Genomic DNA, 24,874 nt, shown 5'->3' with positions numbered 1-24,874 from the left:
AAGGCTGTAACAAAACAATACCGGCAAATAAATAATCCCAGCATCGACGGGTACATCGGCGGCTCTTTTCAGACGGCCGTACAAAACGCGACCCCGTTTATAGACTATCATACACAGAAACACGCGGAGCGAAGAGCCGGCGGGGCTCGGCGCGACCGCGGCCGATCCGCGGGGCCCGGCGGGGGGCGGGGGCTGCGCGGGGGCCGTACCCGCGGGGGCTGCCCCGGCCGGCGCTGAGCCTCCCCCCCCCGCCCGCCGGCACTGAGAAACCTTATTTCGGGTTAAGAAAAATAAAAGTCCCATTGAAATTTTATTGAATTAAAGCAAAAATTAAATTTTCGATATTCACACATATATTACAGAGTAATAGTAAAAGTTCAGTATACTTCCTGGCGTTTAGTTGGGCCACATTGTACAAGAGCAAAACAAGCGTCAAAACATTTAGCAGCCTTAAATGTCACAATCACTCAGAATTACATAGAAATATTGAAATACTCTAGCCAGCCTTGGCTGGGAATAGTTCTTCGTGTAGAAATTTTTTCCTTTTGCCAGCCCGTACACAGCAAGAATTGCATTTTCCCTTCCGTCATGGCATCCGTGTATTCAAAAATACTTTCTTTTCTTTTTAAAGTTAAACTCGGAGAAAGAGTCAAGATAAACATGTTTTAAAAACAAAACTACAAAATATGCTGTAAGGGACAATGAAAATATCTAAAGTCTACTTTCATGAGGCAGAAACCGTGGGGGAACGATGGCAGATTACACCAGTGACACAGCGATGGGAACTAATTTTGTGGGAGGAGAGAGAAGAATATAAATGGGGATTTGATCAATTATAGTGTCTCCCGCCTGTTGGCCGCAACACAACAAAAATAAGTAAGTAATTCTTCAAAGCAGGTGTACACAGACCTAAGCAGGATTTAGCTTCTTTAATATTTGAGTGTAAAAAGTCTGCCGTCCACGACTCTTTAAACCCAGCTTACGACCTTGGGATTCGCAAGAGATCGCTCCCTTTTCTCGGACAAGAGAAGTGATTTAAAGCGGGAACACGAGAAATCCAGAGAATGTCGAATACTTCCAGCCTCCCATCAAGTTTCCTCTCTCCAGTTTTAGATAAGCTCTGTCTCCTTTTTCCATCTGAATCAGCACTCCATTGCTAGCAGCTTCTCGGGTCACGTCTTGGTCCCCTGCAAAGGCAGAAATCACTGGCCACCCATTTAGCATCAAACTCACCTAAAGAGCGAGATAAAACAAAGCCCTCCGTCAATTAAAAGTCAGGTAACGCCGCCGCCGGGGCTCCCGAGCGGGCGAAATGTTCAGTTCAGAACGGGCCTCTTTTGACAGCCGAAACTCCGGCCCCGAAAAAATGAAATATCGATACCCGGCTAAGGTCCGTACTCTAACGGCAGAAGCCTTTCACCGCTGTTTTAGACCGACAACCACATCAAAACAGCCGGTGCATATAAAACAGGACATTGATCCCGTTTTGAAGGATTTCCACGGGATGCCTGTGCTTTCAGGCTATGAAAAGAGGTCTGTTCAGGCACCTGAACGGTGCCTTTATGCGAAACCTCAGGGACGGCCAGGAGCAGAGCCGGAGCCGGCGCGTTTGAAGCGTGTTTTTTTCCCTTTGTCAGGCGGCAAAGACAATGTGCCACCGCACAGCCGGTACGCTCCGCTCCGCTCGCGTTAACGACCGCGGGACCGTCTCGAGGCGTGGGGCCGCTGCCACCGGCAGGGACCGGCCGTACGGCCACCTCTGCGGTGCGCGGACAGGTTTCCCGTCTAGGTCAGGCTGGGAATTCATCACCCCCACCTTGAGGGGCGTCGAACCCCCCTTACGAGAGGCAGCCGCACGCATCGCATCCCTGCCACAGGCGCCTCCCCGCACCCCACGTCCCTTTGAGACCCCCTGCCACCCGGGAGCGGGCCAGGAGCCCGCCGGGGCCGCAGGCAGGCCAGGATGGGGGGGGCGGCAGGCGGCCGTCGGGCTGTCACACCCCCCCCCCCGCCTCATCCCGCTGCCCGGGGGCAAAGCCGGGCGCGGGGCCCCGTGGGGCTGCGCGGCCCCGTGGGCAGCGGTCCCCTGGGCCCTGCCCCGCCGCGCCGCCCCCGCACCGCCGTGCCCGCGGGGCTGACCTGGATGGTTTGCCGGTTGTAGACTTTCACCACGTGGAAGTTGAAGCTGTAAATCCCTTTCCTGGGCGAGATGAAAGTGCTCCGCTCCGAGTCGAAGTTGCTGCCGATGTTCACGAGTACCTGGACGGGGAGGGCACCGTCAGCGCCGCCGCCCAGCCCCGCTGCCGCCCCCCCGCCGCCCCCCGCCCCGCACCTGGTCGAAGTAGATGATCATGGTGCGGTTGCTCATCTCGGAGGGCTCGTGGTTGGTGCTGCGGATGGCGGAGAAGGCGACCTTGGCGCTGCCGGAGCGCACGGAGATGCCGAGGGCCGTGCCGGTGGGGTCGGAGGTGGGGTTGGAGTCGCACACCACGAGGCACTTCCCCTCCAGCACGATGGGCTCCGTCTCGTTCTGCCCGCACGCCAGCCACGCCGCGCCCAGCAGCAGCCCCAGCCCCAGCCGCAGCCCCGAGCCCCGCATGGCGCCGCGCTCCCTTCGCTCCGCGCCGCTCCGCTCGCCCCCCCCCACCCCGCCGCCGCCGCGCTCTCAGAGCGGGGCCGGCAGCGCCCCGCCGGGTGGGAAGCGGCCGCGAGGAGGCACGGGAGCGCCGGCACACATAGCGCGGGGCCGGGCGCGGTGCGGGGCGGTGCGGAGCCGCCCGCCGCGCCGCGCGGGGCTGAGCGAGGCGGCGGGGAAGCGGCGGCGCTGCCGGCGAGCACAAAGACGGCGCGAGGCGCGGCCCCGCCTCCCCACCGGCCCCGCGCTGGCGTCAGCGCCCCGCACCCGCCCCCCCCCCCCCTCGCGTCCGGCCCAACCGGCGCCCGCCGCGCGCCCGCCGCCGCCAATGGCCGCGCAGTCCGCGTGCTGCCGCCCGCCGCCGCCGCTTTTGTGGGGCGGCGCGGGCGCGGGAGCAGGTGCCGAGCAGGTGCCGAGCGGCCGCACCGCACCGCACCGCACCGCGCAGGTAGGAGCGCCGGGGCGCGGCGGCACCGCGCGGGGCTGGGAGGGGGGGGAGCGGGGCGGCGGGCCGAGCCCGCCGAGGGGCCTGGGCTGGGCTGGGCTGCGCTGGGCGGGAAGGGGCTCCCCGAGCAGAAGCGGCATCGCCGCGGGTGCGGCGGGAGCGGGACCGCGCCGCGGGATGGGGCGGCGGGCGGTCCCGCGCTCTTCCTCGAGCGCAAAGGTGGCTTCGCCTCGGCGGGCGTGCGAGCGGTGTTCGTGCGGGACGGGGTGTCAGAAACTCGTGACCCGCGGCGGCAGCGGGAGGGAGCTGCCGGGGAGCCGCTAGAGACAAACCGCCGCAACGAGAAGGAGTTTCCCGGCCGGCACAGCCGCTGGCAGAACTTCTGTTCAGAGAGAAAAACTGCTGCGGAGCGCCTCCCTGGGAAATTTAGCTCCGTCCAAAGGCGAGCTCCGCTGCAAATCATTCTCAATTTCGGTAATTCTTTAGTTTCTTTCACTGTGCGCTCCAAATCGTGCGATTCCTGAGAATTTTACCCGGCGAACTGACCTCTCTCGGTAAACTGGTACCAGTAAAACTTTACTCCGCTTGCTGCCCCGGGCCGGCCGCCTGCGCGGGGTCGGTGTTTGCCCGTGGGTTGGTACCGGCTCCGCGGGGCCGGGGTGCCGCTGGAACCGAGGGCAGCAGCCCAACACCCCACGCTGTGATGGGGACCGTCACCAGTGGGGCGGTCTGGAAACCGCGGCAAAGTTGTTGCAGTTGTCAGAAAATGAGCTGGAGAGATTAAGAAAATAGAACAAAAGCTCTCCTGAGAAGTAGAAAATGGGAGAAAACGGAGCGGGTGGAGCCACAACCGGCCAGAAGTTGTGTTTTACTTCATCTGTGGTTGCCGTTGACCTTCTTAACCGAGTCAGACATCAGAATCGGAAACTTTTTAAATATAAACAGGCATTTGGCATCCTTGTCACTGCTGCTGAAGTGACACGGGGATATGCAAACTGCAGGAGTACAACTCTGCCCTTTTAATTTTGTGTGTGTGTTTGACTGTCTGTTCCTCTAAGATGCATGGCTTTTTTCCTAATGTAAAAAATACACCTGCATTTCCCCTTTAAGACACTTCTCGTGCGTGACAGACAAGTCAGTTTGCTTGTACTGTAGAGCTTTTTGTTTGTAGCCTGCTGATCTGAATCCAGGAGGAGAGTCCCTCCTGAGCTGGCAGTTGCCCTTGATGTTTTGGGGTGACCCCCCTGGGAGGAGGCCGGGTGGGCCTTCCTCCTTTGGCCAGAAGGGACAGGAGCAGAGGGCTCTGGAAAAACGAGCAGATCCGATCCGTCACTTTTACCAGCACCTAGGAGGTGGGCAGGCGGGGAGGGGGGGATGCAGAGTCTCCTCTGCCAGACATCAGCGTTCCCCCGCCTGCCAGCCTTGCACCCTTGTTTGGCAGGGTGGCACCCAGCTCCTGCGGTTCTGGCTTTAATAAAGTAACAGCAGCCGGGGAAATGAGACTTTACTTCATTTTCAGTAAATGTGACACGCGGTGCCAGGCGGTGATGTCGATTTTCCCTGTAGTGACAACAGCCTCTGCCTGGTTCTGGGGACAGGGAGGAGAGGCACAGCAGGAGGATGCAGGTACTGATAGATAAGAACACGGCGTAATTAGTGATGGGGTACTGATAGATAAGAACATGGCGTAATTAGCGATGGGTGGCAGAGTGCTCCCCAGCCAGGAGCACAGATTTGCAAATCCAGATGTGTACAGAGGGCCAGGAATTACATCACCCCATCTAATGACAAACTGCCCTGTTAAGCAATGTCACTGAGATGCAACGGGGCAGTTGTCATTCAGGTCAGCGGGAATGGTGTCGAGGTGTTAGCAAACTGTAACAGATGTTGTAGATACTTGGCTGAAACCAACGTATTTCTCAGGCAGAGCTCCTTCTTTGTTTGGCGTTGGCTTATTTTGTTCCAGAAAAAGAAATACGGAGAGACCAAAATAACCTGGTTTTGCCTCTACAGAAGCAAGTTGAAAGCTCAGAGGTACTGAGCCTCTGTAGAAACCAAAACAGATTTTAGCCACAAAGCCCTTTAAATCATGAGCAGCATCAGCGTTACCTACCCTGCATTACACCGTCAGTGAGCCTTAATCCTGTTGTAGGAAAATCATCCTTCAAAACTCAGTCTCACTGGACGTTTAACCTTAGCTTCACTTGTGAATAAAGCCTCTAACGGGGGCAAGAATAAGCTTCTCTGAAAACAAGTACAGAGAAATCTACTGGAAACCTTTATTTTTGCTTTGAGAGAATAATTTATCAAGAGTTTAGCTATCTGAGTATAAAAACACCTTTTCACAGACCACTTGCCTTTTGATTTAATCCTTCTTGAGTAAGAAATGCAAGGTCTGGCCCATAACTGGATAACTTGTATGAAATGCAGTTTGTTCACAGCTCTGGAAATGCAGTTTGTTCAGTGCTGTATTCGTTTATGAAGTATAAACAGCAAAAAGCAATTCTGGGATTTATATATGCCCATACAAATGTACGGTACTTGTCTCCCCAAGCATCTGCTGGGATTCTGTACACGGTCTGAAGATGTGTGAAAATGAGATTTGGAGCAAAACAGCTCTTGCTGATCCGTACTGTGCCCTGTCTGCACAGTCTGGTTTGCTGTGGTAAGAGAGGTTTCCATGCGTTGGTGGTGATTTGCTTACGGTGTCACCTTCAGCTTCCACAGCAAGCAACTGAGGCGTCCCAAAGAGCAGGCCGAGTTCAGTGAGAGAGCGCACAGCGGGAGCGGATGAACCCTCGAGGTGCCGTCCACCAGAAATTGTCTGTCATGTTCCACACCCCTGGAACAGGAACGGGCACAGAGACTGGCCGTGCCACACGCCTGCCAGCGCAGGTCGCACACAGCAGAGAAAGGACGGAAAATGGCAGGGACAGGCTGGCTCAGGTGCCTGGGGAGAACACCGCCAGGCAAGGGAATTCTCTCGCCATCACTTGTGGCTGCAGGAGAAAGGTGGTGTCACGGAGGGTAAATAAAACCCATCAAGGGTAAATAAAACCCATCAGGGGTGTGTGTGCCTTCTAGGGTGCCTACCTGAGAATAACTGCCAGGCCAGCATTTGCGTTCATATCCAAACCTTCTCTAAGTTTATTTGATCAAATTAAACCAGACTGCTTCCCAAATTTAGTCATGCACTCCTTCCTACAGAGAAATAGGTCTGATTTTTACTTTCCAATCTCACTTCCCACCGGTAAATAGCAAACAAAATAAGCTTGGTGTTTTCCCTGTACCTTCATGTGTTCTGAAGTGTTCAAAAAGATTGTGATAAATGGCAAAATCGCGGCAAACCTCAGTCTCAGAAGTGGGAATTTGATGGATATGGGTGGTTGCCAACAGAAAGTCAAAGGGGAAACTGTTACACAGTGTTATTCAAAGTGGGGATGGCTGGGATAAATTAATTTAAAATTGTCTCCCTTGAGGGATCATTGGGCTGCGCATGTATTGGGGTTTGTATATTCTGAAGAACACCACAGTTTATTAGGATGATGTGGATAACGTAATCTGCTGCTTTTTAGTGACTGCCTGCAACACAGCATTTGACTTCTGATCTCCCGTTCATGTATTACATAGCGCAGATTTAACTGGGAAAGAATATTATCTCACTGCAAAAGATATTTGAAAACCCCCATGCTGGAGACAACTATCCAAACATTCTGGTTTATACAACCGTAATTGTCCATTTGTAGTATAGTGCTGTCAAGCTTTTCTTTTTTCTTTTTTTTTTTAAAGTAACATTGGATTTCAGCCCTACCTGAAGAGGCGTCTGCTTTACAGCTAGATCTCTGCTGTGTTTGCTGCTAACATGCAAGTTAATGCCTTTCTTGGGTGGGACATCAGCGGCTTTTCTTTCAGGTACAAAAAATGCCCCAGTGAGCGACGATGCGAAGGTCAGGAGCTTGATTTGTTTTTCTTGTCACAGACTTCTGTTGAAACAAGTACATTGTTACAAATAAATAACTCAAACTGGCAATTAGTCGCCATTCAGATAGGTAATTATATTTCAACAGGCACAATCCCAAGCCAGGCTGCCAGAGAACACTCGGTTAGAGCCAGCACGGGTTGGAACAGCGTGTGTGCTCGCTGTAATTGTAAACGCGGCCACCTCGGTCACGCTGCCTCTTCAGATTTAAAAGAATTAAGACCAAAGCTGTCCAAATGTTAACTGAAACTCCTAACAATTAGGGGTTATTAGGGGCTGTTGGCTCCCTTCATTTTCTACAGTGGTACTCTTGTATTTGTGGATTCTATTTATACACAGAATTAAGAGCTCTGTTTGAACAGGTAATCCAATCTCCTCTGTGTAATTTAGCCAATTATTTTCTTTTTTTTTTTGCCTGGCCCTTAATTTTGGCTGTGTTTCACAATGTACGGTGAAACTGCAATACTAAAAACCATCTCATTCAATATATTCTCTCTGAAAGGATAAAAGCAGGCCAGCTTACAAATGCTGGGTAAAATTCTGAATTATTTTTTTTTCACTTACGGAGGAAGCAGCAGAGGTGCTGCCTGCACACTCCTCCGTGTGCATCCTTCCCTCTAGCGGCTGCTCTTCCCAAAGAGAAGCTGCAGCACTTCGGCACCTCTGCGCTAGGTACAGAGTGATGGGTACAGGATGGAGGGAGGCTAGCAGGGGAGAGACGAGGGGACACAAGTTTTTAGGTACCAGGAAACTCAGGTCTCATGGTGAGCCATGTCAAGGCAGAGATGTAGAGCAAGAGCCCTGGATTTGACAATATTTTTGTGGAAAATGCAATGAAAGATGATCGTAGTTGTGATGACTTGCACACAAGACCAGCTTGTCAGCCGCTTTGTGGTCTCTCACACCGGTCCTTTTTGTTGGTCTGTCTTGTTTTCCCACATTCCCAGTGACGGCAGGACTCAGAAAACACATCAGGAACAGCCCATAAACCCTCTTGTATCCCTTCCGTACATTTTTCTCCTGCCTGATACATACTTTTTCCCTTTTGTCCATCCTTTTCTCTTCAGCAGCAGTAAATCCCCATCCAAGTCTCCATGTCCACTGTTCTGCTCCTCCCGCTCTGAGATCAGAGCCCAGCACCCCTTCCCAAACTGCTGGCAAAGCGAGGAGTCGAACCCACGTCTGTTAGGAGGAAGAGGTGGCTGAGAGAGCACTGCAGAAACACGGCCACCCCTAGGTAGAAGACAAGGCTGCAGGGGTACAACCAGGACATGGAGTATTTCGGAAGGACTTCATTTCTTGTCTACACGCAGCAGTGAGTGGCCGCTGATGAAGTCCATGCACTGTGTTGCATCTCTGGCCAGATTTTCCAGGAGCTGGACCAGGGACTCTGTGGAGTTTAAACACCTCAAATGGAGTGGGTAGGCTGAAAAAAAAAACCCCAAAACCACCACCACCAACAACAAAAAAACACAGAAGGGGAGAGAAAACATGCTGGAATTTCACTCATGTCTCACACGGATGTGAGAGTGTTCCAGCCCTTCAGCTGCAGGCATCTCTAGTCCTCTCTGCATACTCTCAGCCCTTTGCTTTCCTCCATTTTTCCTAGTTTCACAGCAGGGTTACTCTTTCCAGCCAGACTCATTTATGCTGGTTCTGAACAGAGCAGTCTAGGTCCTTGTCATCTACAGGAGCTGAGAGATTTCCTTGTCATCAAGCGCTCTGACAGCATCTGGTAACGAAGGCTGCTGGACACCTCCCCTCTTTCACCGCACGTGTCTAACATACGCGGTACCCAGCACAGGGCAACTCCAGGGTGCATCCCAGGGCATGTTTCCATCAGAAATCAAAATCCGACCGGACAATGATGACTCAGATCTAGGGGTTAACTTTTAACCACAAGTTACCAGCAATTAAAGTCCCGATATTAGTGTTTCATTATGGGCTCCTTCTTCTGAGTAACTAATTTGTTATTCAATCAGTTAAAAGTGTCTGTAGCCTTCCCAGCAGAATTTAGACCAGCCCGTGGTTAAAGAATAAATCTTTAAAATAATGGATTACTAACAAGATCTTTGAACTTCTACTGGGACACTTCTCGCTGCATTTATTTCTCTCTCGGTTTGGATGGGAAAATTATTAGTAGTTATGTGTATTTTCAGCAAAAAAGTAAAATAGTAAATTCCATCAAACACTGACTACAGCTACTTTTTATCATAAAATTTTACAAATTTCCCACCAGTGAGCTCATTAGCGTAAATGATAGACCCTTATCTCAGGTATAAAGTCAGCATTTTTCCTTAGCTACCTAACAGCCTACTTTCTGCCGTGGCACAGTAATGGAAGAGTTTACTCCAGAGAGCGGGAAAATATTCCTCTCCGTTCTTGCAGGGCAATCGAGTGGGGCTGGTAAAAGCCAAGCAGCCTGAGCGGTGTTTCCGTGCTGGCGGTATCCTTCTGGAAGCCTTTTCTAGCTGTTCAGAAAGGAGGAGGTCATTACATCCAGCGTTCATCTGCTGCTTTCTGAAATTGTAATAAAGCAAATTCCTGTCTTCTGCACTGTCCCAGTATTCTGAAGAGTATTTGTGGCTCTGAACGACATCCCCCTCCTCCAGGACTCATTCAGGCCAAATCCCGTCTGGCTCCCGGCAGCGCTGGGGAGCCCAGCTCGTGCCTGCACCCGCAGCTCCCGCAGGGCTGAGCGGGTGCCTGGCGTGCGGGGCCCGCGGCAGTGGCTCCGCTCTGGGCAAGCTGCAAGGCAGCGCGTGCCTGGGTGACACGAGAGGGAAAAGACATCGCTGCGGACCAGAGAGCCTTTTCTGCCAAAACGCAAGCAGGCTCCAGCAGCGCAGCAAACAAATGCCAAACAAGGGGATGCGGGCACATGGATTTTGTACATTTGAGTTAATAAAGGCTGGAAGGACATCGCTGTTCGTGCCATAAACTCAGCAAAGATTTCTGAAGGAAACCTTCTGTCACTAGAGTGAAGTGCAATCTAGTTCAAAAAAAAAAAATCCCGAGAGGAAGTAAAATACTGTAATTTGGGGAGGAGAGAATGTATCTTGCAGAAAACAAAATATCTTCAGTTCACTGAGCGCAGCAACATTGTTTAAATATTGCTAAGCTGTGAAACAAAGTGTCATTATTAATTTGGCCTGGCTCAAGCAGCGCGTTCCCTCCTCAAGCCTGGATTCCCGATTTTGCAGGGCGCTGGGCCTGCGCTTCCCCTTCCCCTGCGTGGGTGGATCCCCCGCCCGCCACAGCATCCTTTGGCGTGCTGCTTCCCTGTAAAGCTCCGTCCAACGCCCATCTGGCTCAGAGACCATTTTCTCCTCAATCTTCCCTCAACCTTGACTTTACCTCACCGTGCATGGATTCAGAGGTTTTATGTCGTTTCTGGAACTGCATTTGCACTTCAAGATACAGGGAGAAAAAGAATCAAGAGAACTGCTGCACATGAAGAGTGGACTTTTATATTTCCATTTTTTCAGCTTCACAGAGCACGGGGAAGTGCCTCTATGTTGCAGTAAGCTCTGGGCCTGCTACAAGGCTCAGGGGAGTGGAGAAGGAATTTTTTAATTTACTGGGCATCATCAGGACCCCCTCAATGGCACCAGCGTGGAGGGTGACTGGGATACGTAGGCAGTTCTGCTCTGCCCCAAGGGTCAAATCTACTGGTTTTGGAAGCTGCTGACATAGGTGAACTTCAGAGGAGATACAAATTGCACTTCTTGTAGTTATGGCTACTACCTGGGCTCAAATTCTCATTTACACTGGAGTAATTTTTGCACGTATATTAAATACCAGAAAGGCGGACAGAACTGCTGATGAATACGGGAACCTAGTTCTTCATCTACATTGCCTCCACATGTCCATTTCTTCCCCTGAAAAAACAGTTCCAGGCTGAGCCTGTCTCAAATATCACATTTTCTTACATATTCCTTCCTCTAACTATACCCACAAGCAGATTGTCCGTCAGTGCCGCCAGCAGCTTGTGACAAACCGCTGTTTCGGTAATTACTGAAGGTCTGTATTACATGTGTGATGCTGTTCACCAGAGGGGTTCAAACCTAGAAAGACAGGCAGCGTCATTTTTCTTTTGAAGCTGAGACCAAGTCTGAGTCACTGGGCCAGCCGCCGACTGGCTCAGCAGATCGGCAGTGGCACCAAACATCTTGTATTTATTGAATATTACGGAGGGGAACAAGGAGCTGTAGGATGGTACCAGCAGTGATACAAAGCGGGGCAGACAGCAGCGGTGAGGAATCGAGTCAGGTATTGGCCAGCCACCAGGATGAGCATGTTTATAATGAAGATCATTTCAGGGTCAGAATCAGGACACACAGGGAATCTGCTTTGTTTGCAGTCCCCTATATTTGGAATGATCCATGCTTCACCAGCACCGTTCAGCTCATCTTTAGGGTACCAAAACGCTTAGGTGTTTACCAAGACGTAAATAAAAAATAAATATTTTTCTTTTTGCACTTGATGACGATTTTATTCTTTTAGCTTTTCAACTAAGCTTTCTTCATTCGGGTTATGTAAAATATTTACCTGTGGAGAAGCCTCGCTGCATTCGGCGACTCTGCACCACACCATCTTCTTACAGGATCAGCAAAATTCTTTAAGGCTGGGGTGTAAAAATTGTGTTGCATTGCATTTGCACATTGCCTCCCCTTTATCTACAGCAACTGGCCTCACTTGCCTAAGCCCTGTTGCATACTAGGTTTCGTTTACAAATTGGCAGTAAAGCGCTGTAGTCTCTTTGACAGTTTGCAATGAATTGCACACAATCTGTTTAGGCTTCAGGATGCACCTTTCACAAATGATGATATATTCCAAACGGCAGTCCAATTGGCTGCTTTACATATTGCATATATTTTTCATATCTCCAAGACAGGACATACGCAAAGCCATTTTACTGTGGCACAAACACAGGAAAGATGATTTGGAAGAAAGGCCAGAGGCCAGAGGTTCTGTTTCTAATTCTTCCACTCACCTGCTGCCGACTGTGGGTAAGTAATCTAATATTTCTCTGCCTTTCTTCTGCACCTGCACAGGGCTGTTTATTCTTCTAAGAGCTGGAATTCAGTGAATGAAATTCTAATTTATTATTGTAACATATTCCAATAAATGGTTGCAGTGCTGTAGCACTGCTCTGAAGTCAATGAAGTAAGTATTAAAGAATTGTAAGTGGCAGCCGTTCAGTCCATCTGATACACCTGCACTGAAATGTCACCTGTGGGATGACCTCCTCAGAACAAGAAACTGATAAAGGGGTCTCTGCGAAATGGACCCCAGGGTCTTGAGAAGCTTTTTCTCTTTTCACTCATCCATTGTGTAAAGACTGACACAAGTCATGTGGTCCAAATCACTAAAAGCAACTTTTACAACATAAAGCATTTAAATGTGCCAGTAAATACCTTATGTTGGCATCATACCTATCGCCGCTCTTACCGCTAGCTCCTGTCTACCTGCATTATTCTCTACTTCCTCCCACCCTGTCCTACTGTTTGGAATTACGGGCAACTCTTGGAAAAGCGATACATACCTTAATTATACACGTAATACCGTAATTGAATCAAACTACTTTGTTTCCCAAAAAAGATGTTCTTTATTTGCTGGCAGCCTGCTTGTTTGTGATCCTAGCATTGTCGGACACATCAGGAAAGCCATCTTAGTCATAAAATAGCTACTGTAGAGGAGGTATTATCGGTTCTGCATGGGGCTCTTTAGCAGTAATTACGTACAGCTTTTAGTAATTTCGAGAGTCACCCAAGCATCATTGATAGAAACCATTTGCAATGGCATGCAATGATGCCTGTACACTATTTTTACAAGCAAACTAAAACAAGACATTTTGGTGGTAACATGTAAATTAGCCTCGAGGCTTGCAACGCAATGCTCATCAAGTGTGTAACATTTAATTACCAGACCACTGAGCATGAGCGAGGTCCTCTGAGCTTTTCATCCCTACAACAGGGATGAAAGATTCTGAGCTTTTCATCCCTACAACGGAAAGATTCTCCCACTGAACTGACGATTTGAATCCTCTCATCAGACGTGGAGCGAACCCACCGCTCCCTCAGCAGGCCAGACTGGCATTTGAGGGACTGATGTCTGTCAGGACCCTGTTTGGTAAAGTATTTGATGGAGCTACTGGTGCTGGAGATACCTTGTTGAATCCCACCTGCGAGGAACGGAGAACCGCAGGCTCTCATTACAACGTACCACCAGCCCCTAATCAGATGGAGCTGCACCTAAGGTGGAAGAGCTCAGTCTGGGCCACTCTGATTTCTGCCTCAACAAACAAAATTGTACTGCACTTCAGGAGCTAAGTGACGTGCAGTGTCTTCATACATTCATGCAGAACTGGTTGCTTCCGACATGCCTAAGTGTACAGGAGCATAGAAACTCCAGCAGTTCTGTGCTCTGCACTGAACTGGTGCACTTTGCATCCACTTTGTGCATGGAAGTATGGATTAGATCTTTCATTGGCTCTGGCCCCGAGCACAAACAGAACTAAATTATTGTTTGTCTCAGCCTTTACTTCTAGATGCTTCTGAAAAGGTAGTGAATGTTTTGTGGTGGGGTCTAGGTTTCAGGCTGGGTACCTGTTTTCTACATCTTGGACTCTGATATTCATAAGGTGGCTGGTGTGGCCAAAGAGCAGTAAAACAAGGGAGAAATGCCACACAACAGATTAAATAGATGGACGTAAGTCCTCCAAGCCCGTTCAGAGCTATATAGCTTCCTGCACTCTACAAGATACCTTGCCATCCTCCTGTGAGAGTTGCCAGTGGAGATGCCTGCAGGTCTGCTGACAAAACAGAGGACTAGCACGTGCCAAAGGAGATGCACGCAAAGGTTTCGCTTGCTCATGGTCTCTCTCCAAGACTGACCATACATGATAGGTAACAAACAACCGCCCTCCATCTGTTTCTTTCTCTGACTGACCTTCCCCTGCCTCTGACAAACACCTTACATGCTCTTGACCAGTTCAGAGCCCAGTGACTACTGTCCCCGGATTTTGGGGGCTTGTGAGTCAGGCCCACACCCCTAACCCAGAGTTCTCTATCCTCGTCCAAAAGAAACAGGACTGCAGCAAAGGTGGGGGAAAGGGACAACCGGGAGACTGGTCTGAAAGTTCCTGGCAGCTCTCAGAAGGACCAGAGAACGCTGGGTAGAGATGTTGGCATCTGGTTACCTGAATACTGCATATACAGTGAGCTTTTGCTTGGGGCTCATAGGCTCTCTGTTCGTATGCTTTGGTTTCTGGCTGTACACATTGTTCTCCAAGTGAACCCTCAATGAATGCACTCATGGATGTTGCTCATGAGGAACTCTACCAGCTTAGTGACAAAGCCAGAAAAGGACGGATGTGGAAATTGCACAGTATCTCATCCAGGTACATTCTGTGGCAAACGTTTAAGCTTGCTAAATTTTGCCTGGTCTGGTAATGAATATTGTAATTTTGTATGTGTTTTCCTAAAGTCATAAAGCTTGGAGTTACATAAATATGTGCAAAATTTGGTCTTTGTTTAAAAAAAGCGTAGAATGTTTTTATCCACATTTTCAGTCTCTATCTTTGATGAGTTATATATATAAAAAAAATTAAACCAAACCAGAAAGATAAAGGGGGGAAGAAACAAATACTGTAGTGAAAGAGTAAAATGTATAACAGACTAGTCTTGTCCAAAATTTTAAGGCCCCCCTCATTTTTGAGTTTTGAATACCTGAAGTTGACAAAATTAGCATGGTCAGGAGGAAGGAAAGTTTACAAGAATTTGATTGCAATAATTGCTTGAAATTACTTGAATTAACTTCTTGATTGCAAGAATCAAATAAAAAAAATCAATTGGCCATTTCAAAATCCAAACCTGATGCTGTTTTCAAGTATGCTTGAGAGAGAAAACGTTCTGTAGGTTTCCTTTTCAGTATCTATCTCGAGTAGCAAACATACTTGCTAACTTACTTGTTCCAGACGTTACGTGTGTGTTGTCCCAGTCCTCTAGACTCTGGAAAGTGAGGAACTGGCTGCCTTGCTGCATGTGGCAAGGGACGTGACTGGGTCTGGGACAGCAGCTGTTAATGCTCTGAAAAAACTGGCCGCCGAACGCTGAAGTGTTACGTTTCTATGTAAATAGTAGTCGCAGCAGCATGCTCAATCTTTGCTATTTCATGATTAGTATTCTCACGTCCAATCAATACATCCCCAGAGTCTCTCCCGGTAATGGCCATTTTGCTCAGTCTCTCCAGCAGGGAGGTCTGTTTAGCAGCAGGTTTTCAGCAGACCAAAATGTGGAATCGATAGCCTGAGAATAATCTGCCCACTTGTCCTTATGAAATATTTGTGTTTTTCCATGCAAGTTCTAACAGACCAAATGACTTTTCCAATATGTAAGGGTTTAGTGCCTCATATGGAAATGCATCAACTACACAATTGCCAGCACATGGGATAGGATCTCTCAAGGTCACCAGTGAATCAACTGAAGAGCTTCAATAAGGCTTTAAAGTCAAGTCAGCCAGGTACAGAACACCCACCTAAATGGTGACAAATTGCCCCTGAGCCGCTACGGTGCATGGGTGAGCGTAGCCTAGGGACGATGTGCGGCTTTCCTCTCGTGAGTTCACTCTACGCACCTTACCTCCCTTCTGTTACACGAGACAAGAATCAAAAGCCTCTCTGCTGTATGTGTACCTCACTGAGGGAAGGGACATTGATGCCAGCCTCCTTTCTCGGGTGTTTCTACGTGCCTGCGCAGTTGCAGCCCAGTGCAGCACGTGACAGCAGCCCACTCTTCGGTCTGTCCCCAAAACAGAGAGGAGGGGCAGGGGAGCACCTCTGCATGCGCATCTGCCTTCCATTCCCCAGGGATCTCTCTCTGGTTTTAACTGTACCATGGGACCATTTTTTTCCTTGGAAAAGTAAACACAATAAAATTATTACTAATAATTGTAATAATTATGGTGATTTAAGAGGACTTAAAAGCTGTTCACAATTAGTTTATTTTCTTGATTCCTTTACTGTAGTCACAGGAATACGGTAATCTCCACGTGTCTGTTCTGATCTGGGATCTATCTGTGCTTATCCTGGCTTTCAAAGAAGCCCTCAGCAAAGGGTCTGAGGTTACGTTTTCATTTTTAGCTTGGTTTCCTAAGGAAATGAGGGTCATGCCATTGCTGTCTGTCTGTCTGTCCTTATCTTTCTCGCATATTGCCTTACAGGAGCTTTTGAGCCTGTCAGTCTCAGCCAGAATAAAAAAGCATTGTAAGTCTCAAGAATAAATACATGCCTGTAAGACTTCATGGATGTTTTTGGTTGGGGAGCAGAAGGAAACACAAATTAGTGCTCTCGCTGCGCAAAGGTGAGGAAAACGCAGCTGGTGCCAGCTGCTTGGCAGCAGCCTATGGGCAAACCAGGACCAGCCACTCAGCGGTGCAAGGCTGAGTTTGGGAAAAGCCAGGGCAGAAATGGCTTCTTGGCTGGCAAGGGTGCAACAGCGAGACCTGGCTGCCCCCACGAGTGGGAGGCTTCGGGAGCACAGGGCACCTCTCCCTTGCAGGCACATCTCTAGTTCTGTGCTTCACAGCTGTAGTTACAATTCTGTCATCAAATTCTGCCCTCCCTGCCAAAACAGCCGGGATGTTTTGCAGATCACACATGGCAATACAATTCCTGTTCTAGAGAGATTATAATTTAGGGGTATAAATCATATTAATCCCTAAAACCTACTGTCTGTCTAAATTTTGCATTACAGACTAGAATATAATCTCACTGCATCAAAAATGTCCCACTGTTCTCAGGTAAGGCCTGATCCTTTTTTTTAAGGTAGCCAAAGCAAAGCTCTCACTGACTTTTGTCATGCAGGATGAAACTTGGGCTGTGCTGCTTTGTATCTGGTTAGTAGCACCTGGCAGGATAATGCAAGCACATTTTTTGTGTACACTTCATATGCAGCAGCACTGTGTGTTAGGCAAAAGCAGTGAGAGAAATCCCCACAAATATAATTTAAAAACTGAACAACCCATGGTGGCAAAGAAAAAAGACTCACCATGAAAAAACCACAAAATCAATAGATTATGAAAGCTACTCTGAGGCTTCCACTGCTGTCATCTCAGGGCTTTATTATCAAATATCAAAAAATCATTACTGCAATATCAAAACATTCATAATAACAATATAAAAACTCCACTCAATCTGTTCCTGCAGGGATCTGATCTAAAAATCCACAAGAAAAAAAAAAAATTGCTGTGAAAATGGCAGTTAGCCAGTTCAATCATTCAGTCAACCTGGTTCTGTAATTCTACACCAGCCTGCATTTCAGCACCACCACTGTAGGTAACTTCCAAAGAACTGCTCAAGCAAACAAATTATAACCAAATCAGACAAAATGTGGAGCCTTTTAGAAAAGCTCGTAACTGCAGTTATCAGGTGCTCTAGTTGTGGCTTCATGTCTTTTTATACCCAGCATAACTGGTTCCCTGTTGTTTAGAAGTGATAACTTATAAACCCTACCTCATGTCCTCCTGCACAAAAACAATTCTTATCAACTTTAACGTTCTCCAGGTTTCCTTACCTGAAAAGCAAGGGCATTCCAGATGGCATGGGAAACCTTCATCCTTGCTGTCTATGGGAAAGAAGTTTTAAGGAAATAAAGTTTCTACATGGAAGACTTCTTTTTGTTTGAGACTAATTCTGCACCGTTTGTGTGTGCTTACACATAGCACTTTCAAAACTAACACAACTCCTTTTTGAACCTGCAGACAAACAGAGCTTGTAGTTCATAGTGGCAGTATTTGAGGAGGGAGGAATCATTCTCCACTTACTCATGTAACAGGAAAAGGAAAGCAAGCTTTCTGGTCCAGTTCATCCAGGGTGATGTGCTTCATTCTTCTTTGACACCTGGAACCCCGAGTCTGACCTGAGATTTATAACCCCACTCAGCTCTCTGTCATGCATCATTGTATTTAAAAGATATTTACAAAAGCCTCCTGTACTTAGGGACAAGTCATAAATATACACTAGCAAGAGATGTTTGTCTTTTCTTAAGCTTAAAATAAGTAACACTTATTGTATATCCATTATAACTTGTAAAATTTATACCAGTTCTAGGTGGTTTTCCTCTTGAATCTGTGGGTGGCCCTTCTGAGTCTCAGAAAATGCAGAGCTGGCTGACTAGACCACAACAAGATGGTTAAATAATTGAGGGCTGTACACAGGAATGGCAGGGATAAATCAGGGTGCTTTCAGTTGGACAAGCTCACGTGAGCTTACTCGGTGATTTTACATGTGGGAAAAGCAGCCAGACCCCACAAAAGGAGATCTTTGCAGGTGAGGAACATCGAATCGAAATAGCACGTGAGCAGAGTGCGGAGCTGTCTTCTGTATATTGTATACTGCCTACATGTCCTTGGCTTTTCTTCTGCTAGAGGCAGACTGTTTGAAGTCAGCCTGCAGCCTTTCAGCTGATAATCTGCTTCCTGACAGTAACTAGCAAAAGACTAACATTGCGCTGGGCTCTGCAGTAGACTGGAAACAGCCCACAGGCACGGCGCGGGGTCGGCCTGCTGCTGGGCTGTTTGCTTATTTTGGTTGACATTTTCCTTTGTCAAGACTCTCTTCCTTGTTATTCAGTATGTACAGCCCTGCACATATCCTATCTGTTTAAGCGTCTTTGGATAAAAGTGGGTATTTTCCCATGTCAATAAATGTTCTGGTGGGAAGCTGTGAGCTAGCCTCCGAGAGAACCACCCCCCGCTGGGTATCTCACTTCTGCATTGAGTTTTCTTTGTTAATCATGTGCAAAAGAAGACGGCTTTCTGTCTAGCAAAAACCCATCATTAATTTTTCATATGAGCACTAAAGTCTTGAACAGAATCCCTGAGTCTCTTCAAAGAAAAAGATAATAAAAACCAAAGAGCTACCTTTTCCTTTTCCCCTTCTTGGTTATTTGGTATTTTAAGAAAACTTTTAAATGCAGAACTACAGTTCTCTCAGCTTCCCAGTGACACACTCATTCTGAAGACTGCATTTGACCTTCAACTTTGTCCTTCATTAGCAGGATTACACCTGAACCCTCTTTCATTTTACGGCAAATGAGACAGATGCAATGTGTATTCTGTTCGGCCCCAGCATTAGGATTATCCCAAGAGTGGCATTTATGTTCTTGTAGTTCCTTGGTATAAATAAATATCAAAGTAGGAAGACCAATCTGTACTCCACTAGGAATAATAAACTAAAATAATATGGCACTGATTCTGTTTGGGTTGTCTAAATGTGTTTTTATGATTGCATATGTTTATGGCTTTCTCACACAGCCACCATGAATTCCAGGCAATTAAAAAGGACATGAGTTCCGAAGCATTTTTAAAGGGGCTTTGCTTTCCAAATGGTGTGTATTAAAAGTAAAATACATTTTTTTGACAGGGCTACTGCAGAGTCAACAGCCACACATTTCCCCTGCTCTGAATTTCTTCCCCTTCTTCTCCCACCTGAAATAACTAATTAGAATATTTCTGTAAGCTGAGAAGAAAGGCAACGAAAGCTTCCTTTTATGTTTGGACATATCTTAGATGCGTTGCTAGCTCAAGACTCGGCCTGCAGGCCCCGGATCTGAAAGTAGCTCGGAGGGAGGGTACAGCAGGTCCCCCACCAGCTGTATCAACCTACCCACACGCTGCACCACCTGCTTTTCACATCAAACAAACCCAGTGTCACCGTGCACACGACTGAGAACAACAGTTCTGTCCTTGCTGCACACTGTCCAGCGTTCACCTCCACTTGACTGAGGAGCACAGCTTTTTCAGTCGTGGGTGTAGAGAAGAACATTATTTAATTGGATAAGTACATAATTCTGCTCTAACCTACCTTGAACTGGAGAATCTGTGTGGCATCACAAGCTCCTGAACAAAGAAATAAAAATGCGAGCAGTGAAGAAGCTGCACTTCTGATCAGACTGGGAAACATTGTTGGCTTGCTTTTGTTATTTACATCAATTCAGAATAAAGGGCTGAGAGAAAAAAAAAATATTTAAAAACAATTTTCCAGTTATGAACTATGTCCACTTTCAAATGTTTATGTTCAAGAAATACTTCGGAAGACTAGAGAAAACTAGACTTGATAGGAAATCAAACAGGTACATTGCTAAAAGGTGACAATGCATTGTTGCTCCCTCAGGTCAAGCTGTCCCTAACCACATGAGTTTATAGAGAACAAAAAGTGAATAAATGGAAGGCAGAGGGTCATAAAGCTTGGTATTTTGCTTTCTCCCGTAACTTTTAGAGATTATGCTTCCTTGATTATAAGGAATCTATACCCTGCTCCACAAAGTCTCCCACAGCGGTCAGTGGAACAGCTCATGGACTGAGGTCTTTAACAGCATAAAATTTAAAATTTGGCCAGATTCATCATGAAAGGAGAATTCATTAAAGAGTGTAGCTAGAGCAGTCAACGATCTGTTCATAGCACATCTGGAACCAGCACCTGAAGCCTCTGTGAGGTCTGGGGACATGGCATCGTTGTTCCAGCAAGTCCACAGCACACTTTTGGACGCACAATGGATGTGGGCAAACATACACAGAAATTCTGGCTCAAGAGTCCGCAATTCTGAAATTCTTTCAGAGTCCACAAACGGCCATATTTTATGGGAAAATCAGTAGGGATTTCTGCCACTTTGGTCACAGACGTTGCCTCTCCTGCACTGTTTGCTGTAGCTTTGGTCCATCCACCTGTTAGGTCAGTATTTTACTGGGTGTGCAGTTATAAAGAGAACTATTATCCCCTTGTGCTTAAGAGCAGAATGCCAGCTGTGTTAAAAGAAATGTATCATCATGTCATTATTAAATATTTATATTGTTGTAGCACCAAGGGACCAATCCTGTCAGGTTTCCTCTGTTAAATTTTAACAAACAATACTCCCTGAGAAGCTGACGCGAGTCTGTGAATGAGCAGCAATTGACACAAGCGTCCCGTGTTTCCAGAGGAAGGGTGTAGATCCTGCCCAGGACTCTTGTTTAGCACCGAGATCCCTTCTGGAGGTCAACCAGGCGCTCCTGAGGTAACCTCTGCCAGTAGCAGGGCAAAGAGGGAAAACCCTCAGGAGCCAAAAGTGTTTCCAAAGGCAAGAAGCAGCAATGCTGTCCCTCTGGGGCGGTTAGGAGGCAGGGAAAGAAAATAAACAGAATGGAGAAAGTCCAGCCCATTATTTGAAAATTATAGCCCAATTTTCACGTATTGATTCAAACAAAGTTCAGAGCCTAGCAAAATCATCCGGCATTAATGAACACGCCCGAACTGGCTGCTCGGTACCAGCCTGTGGCAGCAGGTCCAGCACCACCCCGGGGAAGGGCTGCGCTGCCAGAGCCAAGCTCTCCTCCTTGCCTGGGCAGAAAGGCTCTTGCTTGTCTGCTGCAGCAGGAAATGTCTTGAAATCTGAACAATGCAGGAGATGTGAGGGCAGACACCACAGATAATGAAAAGAAAAAAGGAACTATTACTTGGAAATGATTGTTGCTTTGTCACTTTTCCTTAATTTCCTCAGTAACTGGTAGAAATCGTTCCCTAGAAAATGTTTAGGAAATAAGATCCGTAACACCATTTCGCTGCCTCAGCCCTAGCCATTGTTTCCATCCTTTTACTATTGATGACAGGTGAGTTTCAATTGTAGTGCTTTTTATTAATACTCAGCATAAATATTATGCAGATTAAAGTCTCTAATTTCAGAGTAAATTTCAAAGATTTTCCTCACCTTGAGATGTGTAACAACTGCATCACATTTTTATTTAGTTCTTCAAAGGCTTTATGATCAATTTTTTTGTTTTAAATGCTGCCTATAAAATCACTGCATTCACTTGTGAAAGCAGAAGCTGGAAGAATTAAATAACAAGGTTTAATCTTCAGGTAATTTGTTAAACTCAGGTAAATAACACTGATGGTCACACTGTAACATGTAATTTGTAAGGAAAACTCATTTTTTGTAGTTTTTAATTGAATGTGGTCCATGGCTAGAATGAACGGACCAGGAGGCAGACCTTCAGCTGGTGCAAAGAATTTCTGAAGTCAATGCAGCAAAAGCAATGTACATCACCAAACAACTAAAATATTACCAAAGCTCTGATTCTGGAAAAAACCTTTGTTGATGCACATTGAAATTCAGGGAGCTGTATGTGGGGGACGAGGATTCAGCTGTCTGGATTTTTAGGTTCAGGGCTCAAGGCTGGGAAATAATTTCCTGCATTGCCACTGTCATTTTCCCTGGCTGTTTGGTACTGAATTCATCGGTGTGTTTCTCTGCCACACAATGAAGAAAACTTTCCTCATTCCACAAAAAGCTTTTGGATTTCAGATAAACTTCTTATCAGACATTGGCATGGAAGAGATCTCTCAAAATGACAAACTCTACAGCAGAATAGCAAATATTCCCCAGCTCACAGAAGACCAGCTTGCAATGGATACTTGGTTTACGTAAGATGAACCAGCTTGGTCAGGAGCGATTGAACAAGGCTCTGGAGCAGTCTGTTGCCTGACGGCTAGGTAACTTAGTAAGGATGCAAAAGGTATGTATTTGTGTGTCTGCTTAAATCAGGCAGAGGTATCTGAATAGCAGCTTCCTGCATTTCTTGCAGGAGTTACCCCAGCTACAGAGCTGCTGGCCACATTGGTGCAGGCAAAGGCCTTGCTCAGTTTCAACCTTGTAAAAATCAGTATTTGGGCTACTACAAAACAGCTTTGGCTTTGAAATTTGGTGCCTTCCATTGACATGCCATTTATTGGAACATTCCCAGTTAACCTGATTTGCATGTTTTGAAATTAAGCCCCCAAATGTCAAGATGGCACCAAAACAAAGAACTATTAAATTATCTTGAAAATCACATGTACCTTCCTGTTTGTGTTGCATGACAATTAAACAGCTGAAGGTCAGCCGCAGCCTTACAGCTATTAGGTCTGGATTGCTGTGCGTCACAAGCCTTTTCACAAGAACCTGACAAATCTCTCTCATTAATAACAAATGACAATCTCCCTGGCGCTACAATGCATGTTACATTTAATCAATTTGCTATTTGTATTCATTATGTACATCTCCTATTTTGAGTCATGAAAAATTGAAAAGTAATTATGACATGGAAGAGCATCATAGATAACAAATGAGATAAGACGAGAGAAAGTACTGTTAATTGGTCAGTTGTGCTTGTCAGTACATTTAAAGTAATTAAGGCAGAGACTGAGATAAGACAATCGTATGTCTTTGAAGTAAAACAGAGCATCGGGATAACCACTGGTGTGGTACCCTGTTTATGACAAAAATTCAATCATCTAAACATGTACAGTGTTAAGAGGAGCTTTAAGAGCTGTCTTTAACTACAGCTTTTACTCAAAGAAGTCAAAGTAACTTCCCTGAGCGAAATGTAATTGTAATGCCTGGTAGCACGGCCACGCCATAAATAAGTCTGTCAGGATCTCCATTATGGCCCCCACTGCCAGGGGCTGCTAACTTCTCTCTTACATTTCAACAGCCTCAAAGAGGGCAAACAAATTAGTGACTCATATGTCTATTTCTGTACTAAAAAAAAGGAAGAACAAGTTAACCTGGTTTTAATTAAGAGAATATCAAGATGTTGACAATTTTTTAGGATTTCATTTGCATTTTCCTCTGAACCAGCGCTTAATCTAAATATTACCTTCAAAATGGAAGTGGAAGAAACTCTGCCTCTCTATGAGACAGAGATAGGCTGATGCCGTTTTGCACCGTGGTAAGTCCCTGAAAAGCGGAACAGCCACACCATCGGCATTTAACAAAGAGCTACTTCTACTTTTTAGTTTATAAGCCTTTTACCAAACCTATTAGTCCACATTCGGTTCACATCTTCAACCACTTCTGTTGCTGGTATACATAAACACAGAAGAACAAAGGGCCACATTCAGGAACAATAAATGTGCCTAGTTTAATCTTGAACAGAACTTTGAGGAACTTACATGTCCACGGCCAGTGCAGCAGCCCTGGGAAGCCCTCTGTCCAGCCGTTTCCTCCAGGCCCCAGCAGTATGTAATTAATTCTCTGGGCTCCACCGTTTCAGCCAGGATCCAGCTGAGCAGTATGCTCACATTTGGACCCAACCCATGCAAGCAGCAAGCACCCCCGGGGTTGGTCCTAGTAAGCACATTGGTTTTGGCTTTTTAAAAATGCAATTATGGACCCTACTTCAAATTAAAATGTCTAACATCTAAAATATAGTGCTCAGAAGAGCAGAGTGAAGACTGGGCTGGTCACAGGCAGTATTCTGTGCTGCATGGTAGCTCTTCCTGAAAAAAAAAAAAAAAACAAATCTGAAATTAAAATCAATACATCAAGTTCTTAATAACTAGTTCTTGTGCTGCAGAATTAAAATTCATCCTTATAATCATGCTTTAGGAGAGGCAGTGGTCAGAGTCACTGCCATGCAGAGTCACAAGTGTAAACTTCAGCCCATTTCTGCTGAAACGGGAGATTTAAGGTTGAACTCGATCAGAAAACAGAGTAGAGACATAAGAACAGAAAAAGCCATGGCTGACAATCAGTTTCTTGAGAGAGAGAACCACAGTGACAAGGGAGGGCAAAAGTGTTGAGGAAGGTGATGGCTGTATTGCTGTGGCATCTGGGAAGGAGAGTTTGGTCATCAAAACCTGCTCAGCATTAGCAATTATAGCAGCTTTTCTTTGACATTGCCCCTGAAGTTTAGAGGGAATATCATTGATTTCATAATGAACGCTATTCATTTTGCAGAGGTTTATTGTAAAGTGTCATGAGGAAAGGCATCCTCAAGACACTAAGAAATATAA

General features: G+C 46.7%; 1 protein-coding gene and 1 long non-coding RNA gene across 4 annotated transcripts in view; one reads left to right on the top strand and one right to left on the bottom strand.

Moving 5' to 3' along the window:
• Positions 1-291: 291 nt before the first annotated feature.
• On the bottom strand, positions 292-2,612 carry CBLN1 (cerebellin 1 precursor). The gene is made up of 3 exons (XM_086758086.1): positions 2,333-2,612; positions 2,140-2,259; positions 292-1,233 (listed from the first exon to the last, which is right to left on the bottom strand). Exons 1-3 carry the CDS (start codon positions 2,597-2,599, stop codon positions 1,036-1,038), a joined length of 585 nt encoding a protein of 194 aa, XP_086614212.1. The 5' UTR covers positions 2,600-2,612; the 3' UTR covers positions 292-1,035.
• A 332-nt stretch (positions 2,613-2,944) lies between these two features.
• The window catches only part of LOC147599157 (uncharacterized), a 30,150-nt gene continuing 8,220 nt past the window's right edge, over positions 2,945-24,874 (top strand). Inside the window, exon 1 of one of the 3 annotated variants that reach the window (XR_015260016.1) lies at positions 2,945-3,083. This is a non-coding gene — a long non-coding RNA (uncharacterized LOC147599157). Of the gene's footprint in view, positions 3,084-19,742; positions 20,795-24,874 lie in introns of those variants that run through there. The other 2 variants (XR_015260017.1, XR_015260015.1) reach the window with 2 other exon arrangements.

This window comes from Chlamydotis macqueenii, chromosome 13, assembly GCF_036417535.1.
Source record: "Chlamydotis macqueenii isolate bChlMac1 chromosome 13, bChlMac1.mat, whole genome shotgun sequence".
NCBI lineage: Eukaryota > Metazoa > Chordata > Aves > Otidiformes > Otididae > Chlamydotis > Chlamydotis macqueenii.
This window is presented reverse-complemented; position numbering and strand designations above follow the sequence as displayed.